The sequence below is a fragment of the Caretta caretta genome, chromosome 5 (genome assembly GCF_965140235.1).
Source record: "Caretta caretta isolate rCarCar2 chromosome 5, rCarCar1.hap1, whole genome shotgun sequence".
Lineage (NCBI taxonomy): Eukaryota > Metazoa > Chordata > Testudines > Cheloniidae > Caretta > Caretta caretta.
In genome coordinates, this window is record NC_134210.1 from 109,311,915 (window position 1) to 109,330,186 (window position 18,272).

General features: G+C 41.9%; 1 protein-coding gene across 17 annotated transcripts in view; it reads right to left on the reverse strand.

Annotated features, from left to right (window-relative positions):
- Positions 1-18,272, reverse strand: part of MPDZ (multiple PDZ domain crumbs cell polarity complex component) — a 133,931-nt gene that overhangs the window by 39,084 nt on the left and 76,575 nt on the right. For 5 of the 17 annotated variants that reach the window (XM_048849861.2, XM_048849863.2, XM_048849865.2 and 2 more), the window contains 6 exons: positions 16,525-16,629; positions 12,403-12,498; positions 8,047-8,224; positions 4,405-4,515; positions 3,784-3,867; positions 626-718 (listed from right to left, as the gene is read on the reverse strand). In XM_048849861.2, coding sequence (XP_048705818.2) covers positions 626-718; positions 3,784-3,867; positions 4,405-4,515; positions 8,047-8,224; positions 12,403-12,498; positions 16,525-16,629 — 667 coding nt within the window. The remainder of the gene's footprint in view (positions 1-625; positions 719-3,783; positions 3,868-4,404; positions 4,516-8,046; positions 8,225-12,402; positions 12,499-16,524; positions 16,630-18,272) is intronic. The other 12 variants (XM_048849868.2, XM_048849867.2, XM_075128786.1 and 9 more) reach the window with 6 other exon arrangements.

An 18,272-nucleotide genomic window follows, 5' to 3' on the forward strand; every position in this document is an offset into this window, starting at 1 on the left:
CCCCCAGATGCATGAGCAGCTACAGGTGACTGTGCAAAATCAGAGCTGTATGCATGTACATGCAGATAGGATTTGGCCTTCAATCAGGGATGCGTCAGAGGTCTAGTTGCATTAGCACCAATTACGAAGAGAAGAATCTAACTTTTCTAGATTTCAAAAAAATGTTGGCACCCTGCTTGTGGTACAGGGCAAGAATTTCCAAAAAAAAACCCAAAAAGTTGTCACCATCTTACAATGTGAGGTATTGAAACATTGTTCATGGCAAAAATAAAGTAGGAAATTCCTAACCACACTCATACAGAGAAAGGACCAACATACAAACAACAGATAACAAAGTACCTCTGTCCTTGAAAAAAGCCATTTCATATTAGGCTGAGATTTTCAAAACTACCAAACTCCTCTAGGGGGCTCTGAAAATCTCAGTCTTAAGAGGTTATGATTACATATCTGGCATCTGTACAATACTTCTACACATTCTTATTTATCATGGAAAATTTCCATCCTCACCAGCACAGAATTTTACCCAAATGTGGAAAAAATACAAACAGAGAAGGACACACAAGTGGTGCAGAAGCACATAAATAATGTTCGGTGAACCAATAAAGACCATCAGGTGTCATCCAACCTTGTTAGTGTTGAACAGAGGAGAATCAGCAAATGGCTTAGTGCTGCTGATGGTAGCAGGCCCATAGAAAAGGTTGTGCTGCGTGAAAGGCAGCTACAAAGAAAACAAAAGGAACCAAACAACAAAGAAGGTAGGTTTAAAATAAAACCTTGTGGCTTACAGAACAGACCACAAGGTTTCTTGTGTTAACAATGCCCATGTCATACGCTATGCTAAAGACATCTGTGAGCAAAGGCAGGCGAGGCTGTACATTTACATTTGTCTGATACACACTGGTGACATTAAATGATGGGGAGAAGAACAGTCTACCAGTTTTATCCTCCTCATAGGTTATGGCCCTCTTCCCTCATTCTATAGGAACTATGAAGGTAGTATTTCTTTTCCACTATTACATATAAGGAGGATTTCTAAAGGCACAAATGGCAGTCAGGCACCCAACTCCCACTGAAAGCCAACAGGAATTAGGCACATAAGTGCCATTTGTACCTCCGAAAATCTCCCCTTATAGTCTTTTGATCCAATCCTCATGGTCCTTACTTAGGTCAAACTCCCATTGATATAAATGGCAGCTTTTTTGCTGAATAAGGAATTCAGAATTGGTATACAGAGCATAGAAGCACATTCATAAACATACTAAGTGTCTTAAAATGTCATGAGTGAGAAGATGAAAAATTTGCCTTCTTTGATTATTATCTGATGAGAGCCAAATGCTTCAATGGCTCTATATTGAAACGTCACTAATTCACATTTATGACCTGGATACAAATTCTGCAAATCAGGAAAAGAACAAACATAAGAACAATTTGTAGAAAATGTAGTGCAAAATTTAGGTTGTGCTTTTATTTTGACAAGTAAACAGCAGCATACTAATAAATGGGCAGCAGGATATTTTCCAGAAGTAATTAAGTTTTACTAATACAGGATCTTATTATAGCACATTGTCATTAAATATGTGCAGCTAAGTGGGAGGGACCACTTTTTTAGTAGCTTTATTGGGTTTATGGCTAAACAAAATAAGAATTAGCTGGCTTTTCCTAAGACAATACTAGTTACTTTCCTCTTGTCATTTACTGTCAATATTTTTAACCTTTGGTTTATGCCATTGATGCAGTTCTCGTACTGTATTGTAGGACCAGAATGGTTTTGAAACAAACGTGCTCACTTAAAAGAAAGAGGCAACCATTCTGATGTTCTATAGTAGATGGGAGTGTCCTAAATTCATGCAAATAAATTCTACAAGGGAACCAGCTGCTATGCTGGCCAAAATTCTTTGCAGCTATGAGCCTAACACTTTTGGAAAACAGGCAGTGCAGTGCTTAGAAAGGAATACCCCTTGTACCACAGTTACATAATCAAGACATGCTTAAGTAGTGGGTAAAAGGAAAAGTGCAAACTTTAGTACGGATAAAAGGAAAAAAGATAAAAAACAGCAGGAGAATTTTCGGGGGCGGGGAGGGGGGAAATACATCAAAAAATCACTGTTATCTGGGCCTGTCTGCACAGTGGAGTAATGAACCTTATGGGGGTGTGACTTCTGAAGTGCACAAACATGTTGCACATTAATTGCTCCATATAGAGCCTGCTGGTGCACATCAAAGGTTCCCTACCACCCTCTGATGTACTAGCGGTGTGCACTGCTGCTCTGTATAGAAAAGCCCTTTATCTTACCGTGTAAAGAAATCTCTGAACCAGCTAAAACATTTGTTGTTTTTCAAAAAACACTTAAAATTGGAAAATGCATTGTTCAATATTCATATTCAGGCATCAGTTTACCAAATAAAATTGATCTAATTTGCCAGTGTAATGTTTCTTGGATCTACAGTATTTTACAGTTTGAAAGACAGAGCGATGTTAAGACAAGGGATCCATTGTGACAATGCCACTCACAAACTTGAGAGAGAACATTTTCCCTATGAGAAGAATTTCTGTTTACACATGCAATGTCTTCTAAGTACTATTTGTGAAATTAATGTTTCTATGTAACCATCAGATTTGCTGCCTGCATTAAGAGTTTAAACTATCTTGACAGAGTGTTATATAAATAAAATTAACATAACACATATTTTGTGCATAAATAATCAAGCTCTAGTAAGAACACAGAAAATCAATCCCCAACCATTCATATTTGTGCCTCAAATATTTCTGACATAATGATATGTCAATGAAAAAACACTGGCTGCCCTGACTTCTATCCCATGCCACTGTGTTGAAGAAGTTATTGAGACTGTGCAAGGGGTAAATCAGGGCACTGTTTAGGGAATTACCTTCATGTAATCTAAAAATGATTGTTGTCAACAATACCATTGTGCAAGAAAGCACACTTGTACATAGCAAAACAAAAGGAACCACTAGCATAAAAATATTTAGTTATTTGAGCAAACAAAGCATTCAAAAAATGCATAAGGGTGAAGCCCTGCAATGTGGCTGGAGATACGCTCATCTCAATCGGTAATTCTTATTTAAAAATAAACAGAGCAGAGTCATTATGTAGCACAGATGTGGCGCATAACTGCTTGCATGGAGAACTACTAAATTTGTTTCCAGCAGACAACACAGCCCATTCATATTATCTGGGCCATACTCTAATCTCCATGTACAGTATCTTGAAGAATACAACGGTGGAAAATCTGACTCTCTTTTAACAGTCATTTTTAGCAGATGTGTTGTTGCACCATATTAAAGACTGTTATTGTCTGCATGCAGCTAGCTGTCTGGATGAGTACACATGAACGAAGACTGGAAATTCCCTCACAAGTTCTTACTATATGTACAGATGTAAGTTTCAAATGATTAAGATAGTAAAAAGAGTTGTTTTAAAAATTATATCACAAAGCATGTGTACAGTGAAAAGCATGTGCAATGCCTTGCTTTACATACGAAAGTATGGATATTTTAATAAACAGTCAATTTTAAAATACAGTAAAGCTAGTTGGGGGTAGAGAAACAGAACAAGTAGAACTGTAATTTTAAAAATTCCTGAAGGAACATTCATATATACACAAAAAGTCATCTGTGATGAAGTAAAAGCATCACTCTCATCCTAAAAATTCATTAAACAACATCAATCTTGCCCATATCTTAGCAAATGCACAATACTCATTTTAGCAGCCTGAGTATCAATAGCCAACATTCAGGAAAGCTATTCCATGCAACGTTACCTGAGATGACTGACGATAAAATGGGTTAGTAGGTTTCTGCCCACTGAGAGCAGAGGTTGATGAAGAGCTATTGAGAGATTCTGGCTGGGAAACAAAAGTTGTGAGACAACTAGTAAATAAACATGCAGATTACATAGACTCTACAATGAGGAAGTTTAGTTTCAGGTGATGCAAGCTACTATTTTAAAGCTTATTAGATTGTGTTTGCATTGTCCATGCAGTTTAATGAAGGAAAAATTATTTTTGTGTACCTCTAGGTCCTTTCATTAATGCTCACTTAATATAACAACAATTGTTGCCGTATATTTTGCATGCATTTGGACACAATATCAATCTCTAAGACTTGTTTTTAGATAGGCTCCCTCCTTTCTCCTCAACAATCAATCATTCTGGAGGCTTTTCAAAATACTTTGAAGCAAACATACTATAGGTAAATTCCAAATCAATTTAATTCTAAATGGAAATAATATTTAAAAATCAAACCTTTGTTCCTATAATGCTCTGTTTGAGATGGAACCTGCAGGATTAAATATCTCCCCCCACCCCAAAAATAATATCAGCTTGGACATTTATTTAAACTATCCCTATTTTTTGTCTCTTTTTCACATTTAAGATGCTTACCCTTGATCTGTTTATAATGCTCTGTACCATAAAGACTACAGGGTTGCCTGCCTTCCGTATGGCTTCCACAGCTTGTTCATGGCTTGCATCTCTGAGGTCAATTCCATCCACCTGAAAATCGGAAGGCCTCAGCTTAACATTACACAAAACTTAAAGTATAATGAAGCAACTTCTAAGATTTTGATTTTGGATCGTCTATTGCAGCCTGAGCCAAAGGCCTGTGCACTCAGCAGAACGATCCCCACTGACTTCAACATACGTTGAATCAGGTCCTTAGGCACCAACAACGTACAGACTGGATTTTCAAAAGGCATCTAAGAGCTTATCTACATGGCACAGCAATGCACACTAGAGGGATGTGAATTCTAAAATGCATCAACATGCTATGCACTAACTGCCACACGTAGACCCCACCGGTGCACACTAAAAGTTCCCTAGTGTATGTTAACTTAGGGTATGTCCACACTGGCAAGTTTCTGAGCAACAAGTGATACCACTTTTATTAAAGCTCTGGAATTAATAAACAATTCTCGCATGCTCACACTGTGCTCCTTGTGATGCTGGAGCGCATCCACATTAGCAGCTCTTGCAACGGCGAAGAGAGCAGTGCATTGTGGTCTCTATCCCACAGTGGGACTGGCTGCAGGGTGCTTTGGGAAGGGTTTGCAATGCCCCATGGGGCAGGCACAGCATCACATGATGCAGGTTTCCCAATCCCATTGTTCCATGGGCATCCTACTACACGGTCAGCTGCTTTTCAACTGAAGTGGGGGGCGGGGAGGGCAGAGTGTGTGACAGGGAGTGTGTGTGTGTGTGTGTGGAGTGGGGGGAGAGACTTTCTGCGCTGTAATGTCTTTACACTGCCAATACAGCGCTGGAACCTCTGCGCTTTAAGGCTTATGACTCTCGTCAAGGTGGGTTTTTTTGCAACACTCTAACTGAGGAGTTGCTGCGCACTAAGTGGCTTGACAGTGTGTACACTTTGGGAGTTACACTGCAGAAAGCTGCTTTACTGTGCAGTAACTTGCCAGTGTAGACAAGGCCTTACTGTTGCTACATTAGACAAGTCCAAAGGGACACAGACACCCACCTTTAATTCTGGGAATTTTGGTGCCTATCACCCTTAGGCTCTTTTGAAATCCCAGCCATATAATTTAGGCTTTCAATATTCTAAAGGATTTTAAAACTGGCTATTCATCTGCTTCATTCAAGTTCCATGTCGATATTTTGTCCCAAAAGCCACGGTTACAGAATATGTAATAATATGAAAGCAATGTCAGAGTTTGCCAACAATTGCTTCCAGTCATTTATGGCTCAGAATCAGGGCTATTTATACCTACCTCACTGAGTCAATGTGAGGTTTAATTATATGATACTTACAAAGCATTTGAAGATCCCTGGTGGAGGAGGAGCATTATATAAGTGCAAAGTACTATTTTTTAATGTTAGACAATTTTTCCTTGTTACATTCCCGTCTGCCCCCCAAAACTAGTTTTAGCTCAGAATTGAAAAAATTTCTTCCTCCCTAAACAAAATATTTACAAAGGATGGCTAAGAACAATTCTTTGAGATGTAACATACTCTCTCTTTCGCTCTCCGTATAACATGTACTGATATGTTGATTAAAAAAAAGTTTATCTTGGTATCCAAGGAAAATCCATGTTATGGTGAGGTTAGCATTAGAAAAGCAAATTCATAATGGCTATGATAATAGCTAAAAGCCAAGATACAAGTGTTATTTGTTAGTAGTACTTGCATAAGAAGCCATATAGTGAGAGTTATTTCTGCCTCTTTAATTTCATAGGTTATCTGAGACTTAACCATCCAATGTAAAATAAAGAGAAGGAAAACCATTTAAGATAGCAGATTCTAAATCTATTAGGAAAAAAACAGTATTGTTATCACTCTATCACTTCCAATGACCGAAGTAGTGGCAGGTGCTAACTAGAGAGCAGAGCCAGGTTATGTTACAGTATAAGAAAGGGAAACTATACGTACATGTCCAGACATACATGGTCACTATATATAGAGATATAGATATACGCGCGCACACACACACTATGTCTACAGTCGTCTAGTTAACATGTGTATTCCCCCACATTCACTTCTGCAAGTTTCATTTTCTGGGACAGTCCATATGCTCATTAAAACCCAATGACTCACTTATATTGACCATTAATGGCATTTCTAGCCATTCTGCAAAGTAAAAGCAGTTCTCATCCTTGATATAACCAATGTGTTCATACATCAGAGACAGACCAAAACATTTAGGCCAACCTCAGCCATTACTGAATACTAGTCTATTTGTGCTATTATATAAAACCAATACCTAATAGAGCTCTGCACTGGTGCTTAGATAGGAGGTCATATAAGTGCCTGGATGAAGCTGTAACTTTTTATTATGTAAGTGCTTATTTATACAATATGTTATAAATGGGTCCTCTCCAGCCCAAATTCCACCTTCATACCTGTTGGCCAATGGAAGCCCTGCAGTCCTCTCTGGCTGTTCACTGTAGAAGCTTTTCTGATGCCCTGCATCTCTGTCCTATACACTGTCCATGTAATTCCAGTTTAAACATTACCCACTTAAAACCACCCTACCTGAGAGGCAGAATCACAGACTCTGCCATCTGGGTTGCCATGTACTTAAAGAATGGCAGCCAGGGTCCAGACGTCATAAAGAATAGTGCATTTCCTAACAACCTAAGATACGGGGTGGAGTATTAACTGACAGCCAACTGAAAAACAGTTTTAGAAAGAATGTCGCTTAATCTTGGCTGCCAACTTTGCTCCAAAGCTGAACCAGGGTGGAGTGAAGGTGAGGGCATCATCGCTGCAAAGACGGCAAAAAGGGGATCAGTGTTCAGGAGAAAAAAGTCTCCCCCTAACCTAGCTGCAGGGGTGGAAAAGTTTCTCTGTGTCCCACAAGTTTGGCTCTAACCCCCTCTCTGTTAGCAGCTAAGCAGAGCTTTATGTACTCCCACCCGGACACGGAGACTAAGTGGAGATGAAAGACAGGGTCTGGATAGGTGCTAACATGCAGGTAAGTGGGATGTCTATTTGCAGTTCTCCTCCTCTTTATGGCCATCTCTTTAACTACCCTATGCAGCTGCATGAAACATGGTAATCTTTCTCCTGAATCAGCTGGTCTAAATAGGGGCTAGGATCCAGGACCTTGTGCATCCCTGTGTTACTCTGAAGACTATGTACATTTGAGGCTGTATGTAAGCCTGAGGCCCTTTGCATGTAAAACACACACATGATAGGACTATGGTTATAATGCAGTAACTACATTTGGTATACCACGTGGTAAAACTCTTAAGGGCTGCCAGTAGTGCGGACAGTAATGGAGACATTGGAGGGGTCCGGTACTCATAGGGCTACCTACATTCCATTGTGGTGGTGGTGGTGGTTTTATATTCAGAAATATTTAAATAAAAAAGTGATAACTGTACGCCATGTAGGCCCTGGGTTTGTAGGCACAAAATCTAGTTGCTGGCCCTGTACCATGATGGCTGATGAGAAAAAAAAAATCACAATCTCTTGCTTTGCCATAACAAAATTATGTCCACAAGCAGATATTTGCAAGGTTGATGTATATACATGTGAAAAATTAAAGCACGTTATAAGTTTGCATGGTACCTCCACTATTCTATCTCCAGTTTTTAAAGTTCCATTTTTTCCAGCGGGGCTGTCTTCCAGAATGTGTTTGATAAAGATTCCCCTCATCACTTCACCATTGCTCAGCCGACTCCCCATCCCTCGTCCACCGACGATGCTGATTCCCAACGACTTGCTAGGTTCTCTCCAAAGCTCAACCCTACAATGACAAAAAAAACAAAAAGGAATGCATTGTATCTACATCACAGCCTCTCATCTATAAATTCCAAAGGCCTGTCATTTGTACAATTCTATGGAACATATCTGAGAAAAATTCTTCCTTGGATGTTTTCATGCCTTTCTAGGACAGTGGGTTGGGAATGACCAACAAGTCTATTTAGTGTCTAACTTTTGTCTACTGCCCTCCATTTATTTTGGGCTTCTAGCTAACCCTCGTATATCCTATGTGAGCTACAGCAAGAATAACATTCTGAAACTGCGAAACCACCTGAACAACATCCTATACAGCAAACAGGGAAAGATTAAGAATGAGCTCTCAAAACTGGATACTCATAAAAAACCAACCTTTCACAAAAACTTCCTCATGGATCGATTTTACAAAATCTAGACAAGCCATTTACAACACACACTTTGCTTCTCTACAAAGGAAAAAGGACACTAAACTATCTAAACTACTACATGCCACAAGGAGCCATAACAGTGGTTCCCTTAACCCACCCAACAATATTGTTAATCTTTCCAACTATACTCTTAGCCCGTCAGAAGAGTCTGTCCTATCTCGGGGCCTCTCCTTTTGTCCCTCCAGGCCCACAAACATGATACAGTTCTGTGGTGACCTAGAATTCTACTTTCGACGTCTCTGACTCAAAGAATATTTCCAACACACCTCTGAACAACATACTAACCCACAGAATCCTTCCTACCAACACCACAAAAAGAAGGATTCTGCGTGGACTCCTCCTGAAGGTCGAAACAACAGACTGGACTTCTACATAGATTGCTTCTGTTGACGTGCACAGGCTGAAATTGTGGAAAAGCAGCATCACTTGCCCCATAACCTCAGCCGTTCTGAACACAATGCCATCCACAGCCTTAGGAACAACTCTGAAATCATAATCAAAAAGGCTGACAAAGGAGGTGCTGTCGTCATAATGAATAAGTTGGAATGTGAACAAGAGGCTGCTAGGCAGCTCTCTAACTCTACATTCTACAAGCCATTATCCTCTGATCCCACTGAGGATTACCAAAAGAAACCATACCATCTGCTCAAGAAACTCCCTGAAAAAGCACAGGAACAGATCTGTGTAGACACATGCCCAGAACCCTGACCAGTGGTATTCTATCTGCTACCCAAGATCCATAAACCTGGGAATCCTGGACACCCCATCCTCTCAGGCATTGGCACCCTGACAGCAGGATTGTCTGGCTATGCGGACTCTCTCCTCAGGCCCTACGCTACCAGCACTCCCTGCCATCTTTGAGACACCACTGACTTCCTGAGGAAACTACAATCCATCGGTGATCTTCCAGAAAACACCCTCCTGGCCACTATGGATGCCCTCTACACCAACATTCCACAAAAAGATGGACTACAGGCCATCAGGATCAGTATCCCCGATAATGTCACGGCAAACCTGGTGGCTGACCTTTGTGACTTTGTCCTCACCCATAACTATTTCACATTTGGGGACAATATATACCTTCAAGTCAGCGGCACTGCTATGGGTATCCGCATGGCCCCACAGTATGCTAACATTTTTGTGGCTGACTTAGAACACCGCTTCCTCAGCTCTCGTCCCCTAATGCCCCTACTCTACTTGCGCTACACTAATGACATCTTCATCATCTGGACCCATGGAAAAGAAGCCTTTGAGGAATTCCACCAGGATTTCAACAATTTCCATCCCACCATCAACCTCAGCCTAGACCAATCCACACATTTCCTGGCCACTACTGTGCTAATAAGCAATGGTCACATAAACACCACCCTATACTGGAAACCTACTGACCACCTACATGCCTCCAGCTTCCATCCAGGACACACCACACGATCCATTGTCGACAGCCAAGTTCTACGATACAACCTTATTTGCTCCAATCCCTCAGACAGAGACAAACACCTAGAAGATCTCCATCAAGCATTCTTAAAACTACAATACCCACCTGCTGAAGTGAAAAAAACAGATTGACAGAGCCAGAACTGTACCCAGAAGTCACCTACTACAGGACAGACCCAACAAAGAAAATAACAGAATGCCACTGTCACCTTCAGCCCCCGACTAAAACATCTCCCACGCATCATCAAGGATCTACAACCTATCCTGAGGGACGACCCATCACTCTCACAGATCTTGGGAGACAGGCCAGTCCTCGCTTACAGACAGCCCCCCAACCTGAAGCAAATACTCATCAGCAACCACACACCACACAACAAAAACACTAACCCAGGAACCTATCCTTGCAACAAAGCCCGATGCCAACTTTGTCCACATATTTATTCAAGTGACACCATCACAGGACCTAATCACATTAGCCACACCATCAGGGGCTCGTTCACCTGCACATCTACCAATGTGATATATGTCATCATGTGCCAGCAATGCCCCTCTGCCATGTACATTGGCCAAACCGGACAGTCTCTACGCTAAAGAATAAATGGACACAAATCATAGAATCATAGAATATCAGGGTTGGAAGGGACCTCAGGAGGTCACCTAGTCCAACTCCCTGCTCAAAAGCAGGACCCATCCCCAATTAAATCATCCCAGCCAGGGCTTTGTCAAGCCTGACCTTAAAAACTTCTAAGGAAGGAGATTCTACCACCTCCCTAGGCAACGCATTCCAGTGTTTCACCACCCTCCTAGTGAAAAAGTTTTTCCTAATATCCAACCTAAACCTCCCCCACTGCAACTTGAGACCATTACTCCTTGTCCTGTCCTCTTCCACCACTGAGAATAGTCTAGAACCATCCTCTCTGGAACTACCTCTCAGGTAGTTGAAAGCAGCTATCAAATCCCCCTTCATTCTTCTCTTCCGCAGACTAAACAATCCCAGTTCCCTCAGCCTCTCCTCATAAGTCATGTGTTCCAGACCCCTAATCATTTTTGTTGCCCTTCGCTGGACTCTCTCCAATTTATCCACATCCTTCTTGTAGTGTGGGGCCCAAAACTGGACACAGTACTCCAGATGAGGCCTCACCAATGTCGAATAGAGGGGGACGATCACGTCCCTCGATCTGCTCGCTATGCCCCTACTTATACATCCCAAAATGCCATTGGCCTTCTTGGCAACAAGGGCACACTGCTGACTCATATCCAGCTTCTCGTCCACTGTCACCCCTAGGTCCTTTTCCGCAGAACTGCTGCCTAGCCATTCGGTCCCTAGTCTGTAGCTGTGCATTGGGTTCTTCCGTCCTAAGTGCAGGACCCTGCACTTATCCTTATTGAACCTCATCAGATTTCTTTTGGCCCAATCCTCCAATTTGTCTAGGTACCTCTGTATCCTATCCCTGCCCTCCAGCGTATCTACCACTCCTCCCTGACATCAGGAATCATAACATTCAAAAACCGGTAGGAGAACACTTCAACCTCTGTGGCCACTCAGTAAAAGATTTAAGGGTGGCAATTTTGCAACAGAAAAGCTTCAAAAACAGACTCCAACGAGAAACTGCTGAGCTTGAATTAATATGCGAACTAGATACCATTAACTTGGGTTTGAACAGAGATTGGGAGTGGCTGGGTCATTACACATATTGAGTCTATTTCCTTAAGTTAAGTATCCTCACACCTTCTTGTCGTGAACTGTCTAAATGGGCCATCTTGATTATCACTACAGAAGTTTTTTTCTCCTGCTGATAATAGCTCATCTTAACTAATTAGCCTCTCTCAGTTTGTATGGTAACTTCCAACTTATCTGTATGTATACATATATCTTACTATATGTTCCATTCTATGCATCCAATGAAGTGGGCTGTAGCCCACGAAAGCTTGTGCTCTAATAAATTTGTTTGTTTCTAAGGTGCCACAAGTACTCCTGCTCTTTTTATAATTGGAAGGCTACCTCCAAGAACTTGGATATCATCCCACTCATATATGTGAAGAGTTAATTTTGTAGTCCCCTGGCTTAGGTTTATCAGTGCAAATTAAATTTAAAACTAATCTTCCCAGGCACTCAGCACACAAGCTGGATCACAGGGATTTAGGCTGACTACAGTAAAAATAAATATGCCCTATTTGTGTTATGCATAGATATAAACGCTACACTATTTTGACTGCTTCCTTATTTACTTTACAGTATTGGAAAGGATCCACTATAGTTCCAATTTCAATACACCGATGTTTATGAGAGAGTGTCATTCAACTGGGAATCCATACTCACCGTCTGGGCTGGTTCCAGTGACTGGAAGCTGCATTCTGAAGTTCGCTTTCTTCTCCCTCCCCCTCTTCACGTTCAGGTAGTTCTGGAATTTCTCTGCTAATAAATAAGAGCAAACAAAGTACATTTAAAATCCTAATAAAGTCCCAGGTGTCGTTATGCAACGAACACCAAACGGATCTAACGGACAGAATGAGAATTTTTACACATTATGGAGGTAGCCATGCTTTTACACGAGAAAATAGCGAGTAAAAAAGTGCTTTAGTATCTAGCACATTTCTAAGTGTTCCCCTTATATTGTAAGAAAGATTTTAAATTCTTATGGTACAGCTGTGAACCATCTGGAGTCACCACCCTCCCAGTAAGCTTCTGATATAATATATCCTGTGTTTAGGAATTCCTGTTCCACTCTCTTCAATTAAGCTTTCACCAATGACAACCACAGAGTAGAATACTCTGCATTTCTAAATGGGAGTGGAGCCAAAATTTAAACAAATTGAAGTTTAGTTTCCAAAGGGAAAAAAAATAACAGCTATAATTTTCAAAAGTGATAAGTGGTTTTGGTACCCAACTTGAAACACTCTGAAGGTGATCTGCACCCTCTCTCTCTCTCTGAAAATCAGGTTTCTTTAAAGTGTCTCAAGCTGAGATGGAGGTATGCAGTATTGTTAGTCACTTTTGAAAATCCTGGCCAATACTTCTAATGATTTTCTGAGGCCTAGGAGAATGCTGAGAAAAGTTCATTCTGTGACTGGAAATTCACATCTAATTGTTGCAACATACATTCTAGATGGAACAGAAATGTCATTTTCAAATTTTGGAAGAGTACAGCTAATAAGACATAATATTTGAATTTTTTTCTGAAACCCCCCTCCCCATCCCCTATAACTGCTTGATTTCACAGAATATTCCCATTGTCTCACAAATCTGACAATGTTGAAATATCAGTATTTTTTCAGTATTTTGTTGCTTTAAAAAACTATTTAATTAATGAAGCGTACTCCCAACCAATATTTACATACACACCACCTTCTAATTCACATTCTAATTTTTTGCCTCTGTTTTCACTAACAAGGTCAGCTCCCAGACTGCTACGCTGGGCATCACAAAATGGGGAAGAGATGGCCAGCCCTCTGTGGAGATAGAGGTGGTTAGGGACTTTTTAGAAAAGCTGGACGTGCACAAGTCCATGGGGCCGGACGAGTTGCATCCGAGAGTCCTAAAGGAACTGGCGGCTGTGATTGCAGAGCCATTGGCCATTATCTTTGAAAACTCGTGGCGAACCGGGGAAGTCCCGGATGACTGGAAAAAGGCTAATGTAGTGCCAATCTTTAAAAAAGGGAAGAAGGAGGATCCTGGGAACTACAGGCCAGTCAGCCTCACTTCAGTCCCTGGAAAAATCATGGAGCAGGTCCTCAAAGAATCAATCCTGAAGCACTTGCATGAGAGGAAAGTGATCAGGAACAGCCAGCATGGATTCACCAAGGGAAGGTCATGCCTGACTAATCTAATCGCCTTCTATGATGAGATTACTGGTTCTGTGGATGAAGGGAAAGCAGTGGATGTATTGTTCCTTGACTTTAGCAAAGCTTTTGACACGGTCTCCCACAGTATTCTTGTCAGCAAGTTAAGGAAGTATGGGCTGGATGAATGCACTACAAGGTGGGTAGAAAGCTGGCTAGATTGTCGGGCTCAACGGGTAGTGATCAATGGCTCCATGTCTAGTTGGCAGCCGGTATCAAGTGGAGTGCCCCAAGGGTCGGTCCTGGGGCCGGTTTTGTTCAATATCTTCATAAATGATCTGGAGGATGGTGTGGATTGCACTCTCAGCAAATTTGCGGATGATACTAAACTGGGAGGAGTGGTAGATACGCTGGAGGGGAGGGATAGGATACAGAAGGACCTAGACAAATTGGAGGATTGGGCCAAAAGAAATCTGATGAGGTTCAATAAGGATAAGTGCAGGGTCCTGCACTTAGGACGGAAGAACCCAATGCACAGCTACAGACTAGGGACCGAATGGCTAGGCAGCAGTTCTGCGGAAAAGGACCTAGGGGTGACAGTGGACGAGAAGCTGGATATGAGTCAGCAGTGTGCCCTTGTTGCCAAGAAGGCCAATGGCATTTTGGGATGTATAAGTAGGGGCATAGCGAGCAGATCGAGGGACGTGATCGTTCCCCTCTATTCAACATTGGTGAGGCCTCATCTGGAGTACTGTGTCCAGTTTTGGGCCCCACACTTCAAGAAGGATGTGGATAAATTGGAGAGAGTCCAGCGAAGGGCAACAAAAATGATTAGGGGTCTGGAACATATGAGTTATGAGGAGAGGCTGAGGGAGCTGGGATTGTTTAGCCTGCAGAAGAGAAGAATGAGGGGGGATTTGATAGCTGTTTTCAACTACCTGAAAGGGGGTTCCAAAGAGGATGGCTCTAGACTGTTCTCAATGGTATCAGATGACAGAACGAGGAGTAATGGTCTCAAGCTGCAGTGGGGGAGGTTTAGATTGGATATTAGGAAAAACTTTTTCACTATGAGGGTGGTGAAACACTGGAATGCGTTACCTAGGGAGGTGGTAGAATCTCCTTCCTTAGAGGTTTTTAAGGTCAGGCTTGACAAAGCCCTGGCTGGGATGATTTAACTGGGAATTGGTCCTGCTTTGAGCAGGGGGTTGGACTAGATGACCTTCTGGGGTCCCTTCCAACCCTTATATTCTATGATTCTATGATTCAGTGAGAGGCCTAGAAAGGGATGAAGTTAACTAGAATAGGATATAAATGGTGTATACCTCTTTCAGACACATATATATTAGCCTTACAAAAATGTAATGGAAAACTTCTAGCCAGGCACAAAAATTTACTTATAGAATCACAGATTAGGGTTGGAATGGAACTCGGGAGGTCGTCTAGTCCAACCCCCTGCTCAAAGCAGGACTAATCCCCAACTAAATCATCCCAGCCAGGGCTTTGTCAAGCCTGACCTTAAAAACCGCTAAGGAAGGAGATTCCACCACCTCCCTAGGTAACCCATTCCAGTGCTTCACCACCTTCCGAGTGAAATAGTGTTTCCTAATATCCAACCTAAACCTCCCCCACTGCAACTTGAGACCATTACTCCTTGTTCTGTCATCTGCTACCATGGAGAACAGTCTAGAGCCATCCTCTTTGGAACCCCCTTTCAGGTAGTTGAAAACAGCTATCAAATCCCCCCTCATTCTTCTCTTCTGCAGGCTAAACAATCCCAGCTCCCTCAGCCTCTCCTCATAACTCATATGTTCCAGACCCCTAATCATTTTTGTTGCCCTTCGCTGGACTCTCTCCAATTTATCCACATCCTTCTTGAAGTGTGGGGCCCAAAACTGGACACAGTACTCCAGATGAGGCCTCACCAATGCCGAATAGAGGGGAACGATCACGTCCCTCGATCTGCTGGCAATGCCCCTACTTATACAGCCTAAAATGCCATTGGCCTTCTTGGCAACAAGGGCACACTGTTGACTCATATCCAGCTTCTTGTCCACTGTAACCCCTAGGTCCTTTTCTGCAGAACTGCTGCCTAGCCACTCATTCCCTAGTCTGTAGCAGTGCATGAGATTCTTCCATCCTAAGTGCAGGACTCTGCACTTATCCTTGTTGAACCTTATCAAATTTCTTTTGGCCCAATTCTTTAATTTGTCTAGGTCCCTCTGTATCCTATCCCTACCCTCCAGCATATTTTACCACTCCTCCCAGTTTAGTGTCATCTGCAAACTTGCTGAGGGTGCAATCCACACCATCCTCCATATTAATATTAATGAAGATATTGAACAAAACCAGCCCCAGGACCGACCCTTGGGGCACTCCACTTGACACTGGCTGCCAACTAGACATGGTGCCGTTGATCACTATCTGTTGAGCCCGATGATCTAGCCTGGTTTCTATCCACCTTACAGTCCATTCATCCAGTCCATACTTCTTTAAACTTGCTGGCAAGAATACTGGAAGAGTGCTTTACTTGCCAGTGCTTTACCATAATGATAAAGAAAAAATATTGATATGAGCAAAAGTCTGCAATACTGATGTCCATGCATGGGAAGAGTTAAAGCAAAGAGCCCTTACAGTAGGATAATAGGAGAACATATTGATTCACCTTACAGTGTGTGCAGAAAAGAGATTGAGTGGTATTGTGTCTTCTGGTTGTTGTCCCAAACTGGCTTTGTACTCTTCCAAATGTTCTGCTGGCACATATATAATCCTGCAATAAAACACAAAACAAAACACACAAAAGCAAAACAGAAGTCATGGGTCATGCCTCAGGTAACCTAAGGAAACGCTGAGTGATAGCCTTTTCACACCACTTCAAGCATCAATTGATGTGAAACAGATAGCCCAGGTACAAGGAAGGATGATTTGCAACTATGCAAACCATATCCCTAATTAAGCAGTCACATTACTACGCATCTGTAGTCATGTTAGCGCCTGTCCACTTCACCAAGCTATCTGGTGCTCATCACACCATTTTTCATTTCTAATACTGGAAATGTACAGTTCAGTCGTGCCAAAGATTGTCCTGCTGAAGGACTGGTTTACAACAAAAAGCCCTTGGCATCAACATGCTGAAGAACATGACTGGTGCGCAGCAGCACTACTGTCCCTTTCTGGAAGCTTGTTTACACACATTTTACAGTAGCTTTTATGATTTCCATCAAGGTTTGATTTTTGTTCTCCACAGTTCCTGTGAAGATAGATGCAATAGATAGATAGGTAGATGCAATAACAGCCATGAGGGTGATGCATACACAGAGTAAGAAGCCTGAACAACACATCATCAGCAAAACAGTAGAGGGGAAGGGAGTGCAGAAAAATAATATTGGTTCCTCGTTTTTCAGCCAGTGCTAATGATAATGGTGTCTTTATGGCGGCAGGGAGGAGTCCAAAAAGCCCTTCAGCATTCTTACCAATTAAAAGAATGGATCATTCCAATATAGTCAAACAGGAGAATGATGCTGATAGAACATTCTCTGCAGCTGGGTATTTGAGAACAGTTCCAAAGAATATGACAAGAACCTAAATAACCTGGGGAATCACAGTGTCTTTCCCCATTTTTTCCCCAAAAACTCTTAAAAGTTCCAGAAAACAAAAATCTTTTGGTCCAGCTCTTGTCCTGCACTGGAAGAAAACTTACTAGTTTCAAACTGAGGTCTACCCTGCCAATCATCTGGTTGTGGAAAAGGCAAGGCAATTTATTCTCCCACAGAATGGGCATGGAGACAAGCCTGGCAAATGCACAGACATCCCAAGTTCCATGAGAAGGAAAATCCTGCAACACTCAGTGTATCTGTACAGGCCTGGGGTATTTGCATAGAAGCCCAATTCCTTTTCACTACTCCACAAAAGTATCCCTTATCTTGTGCGCCAATTTGTTTTCAACTGCACATGATAAGGAAGTAAAGGGAAGAGCACCTAGAAGGAACTTACATAAAACAATGCTGTCAACCTACAGCTTTGGGGTATAAAATTGATGGCAAAGAAAAGCCCCCTCCACTGTCCCTGACAAGGCATGCACCACTCCCCACCACACAATCAAAGTGTCTCAAAAATGCACAAGGGGCTTCCACTGAGGAAGGGAGAAATAATGCCTCTTCTACTCAATCCTCTCTAATAAAATAGTTTCCCTTTGGCTGAAATTCCAGGTTTTCCCACCCTCCATGTTGTTTGGTTTTATTTCCTAAAACCTATAGCCTTTTGTGCCTGGGCCATCATGAAAATGCCCCCATTCAAACACTAGTGCCAATTACTGAGTGCTTTTCAGTTCTGAAACACAAAATGCCAATACAAAACTTTCAGAGCAACGCCACAGCCTGCTACTTGCATTTCCTCAAGAGTAGGACATCAATA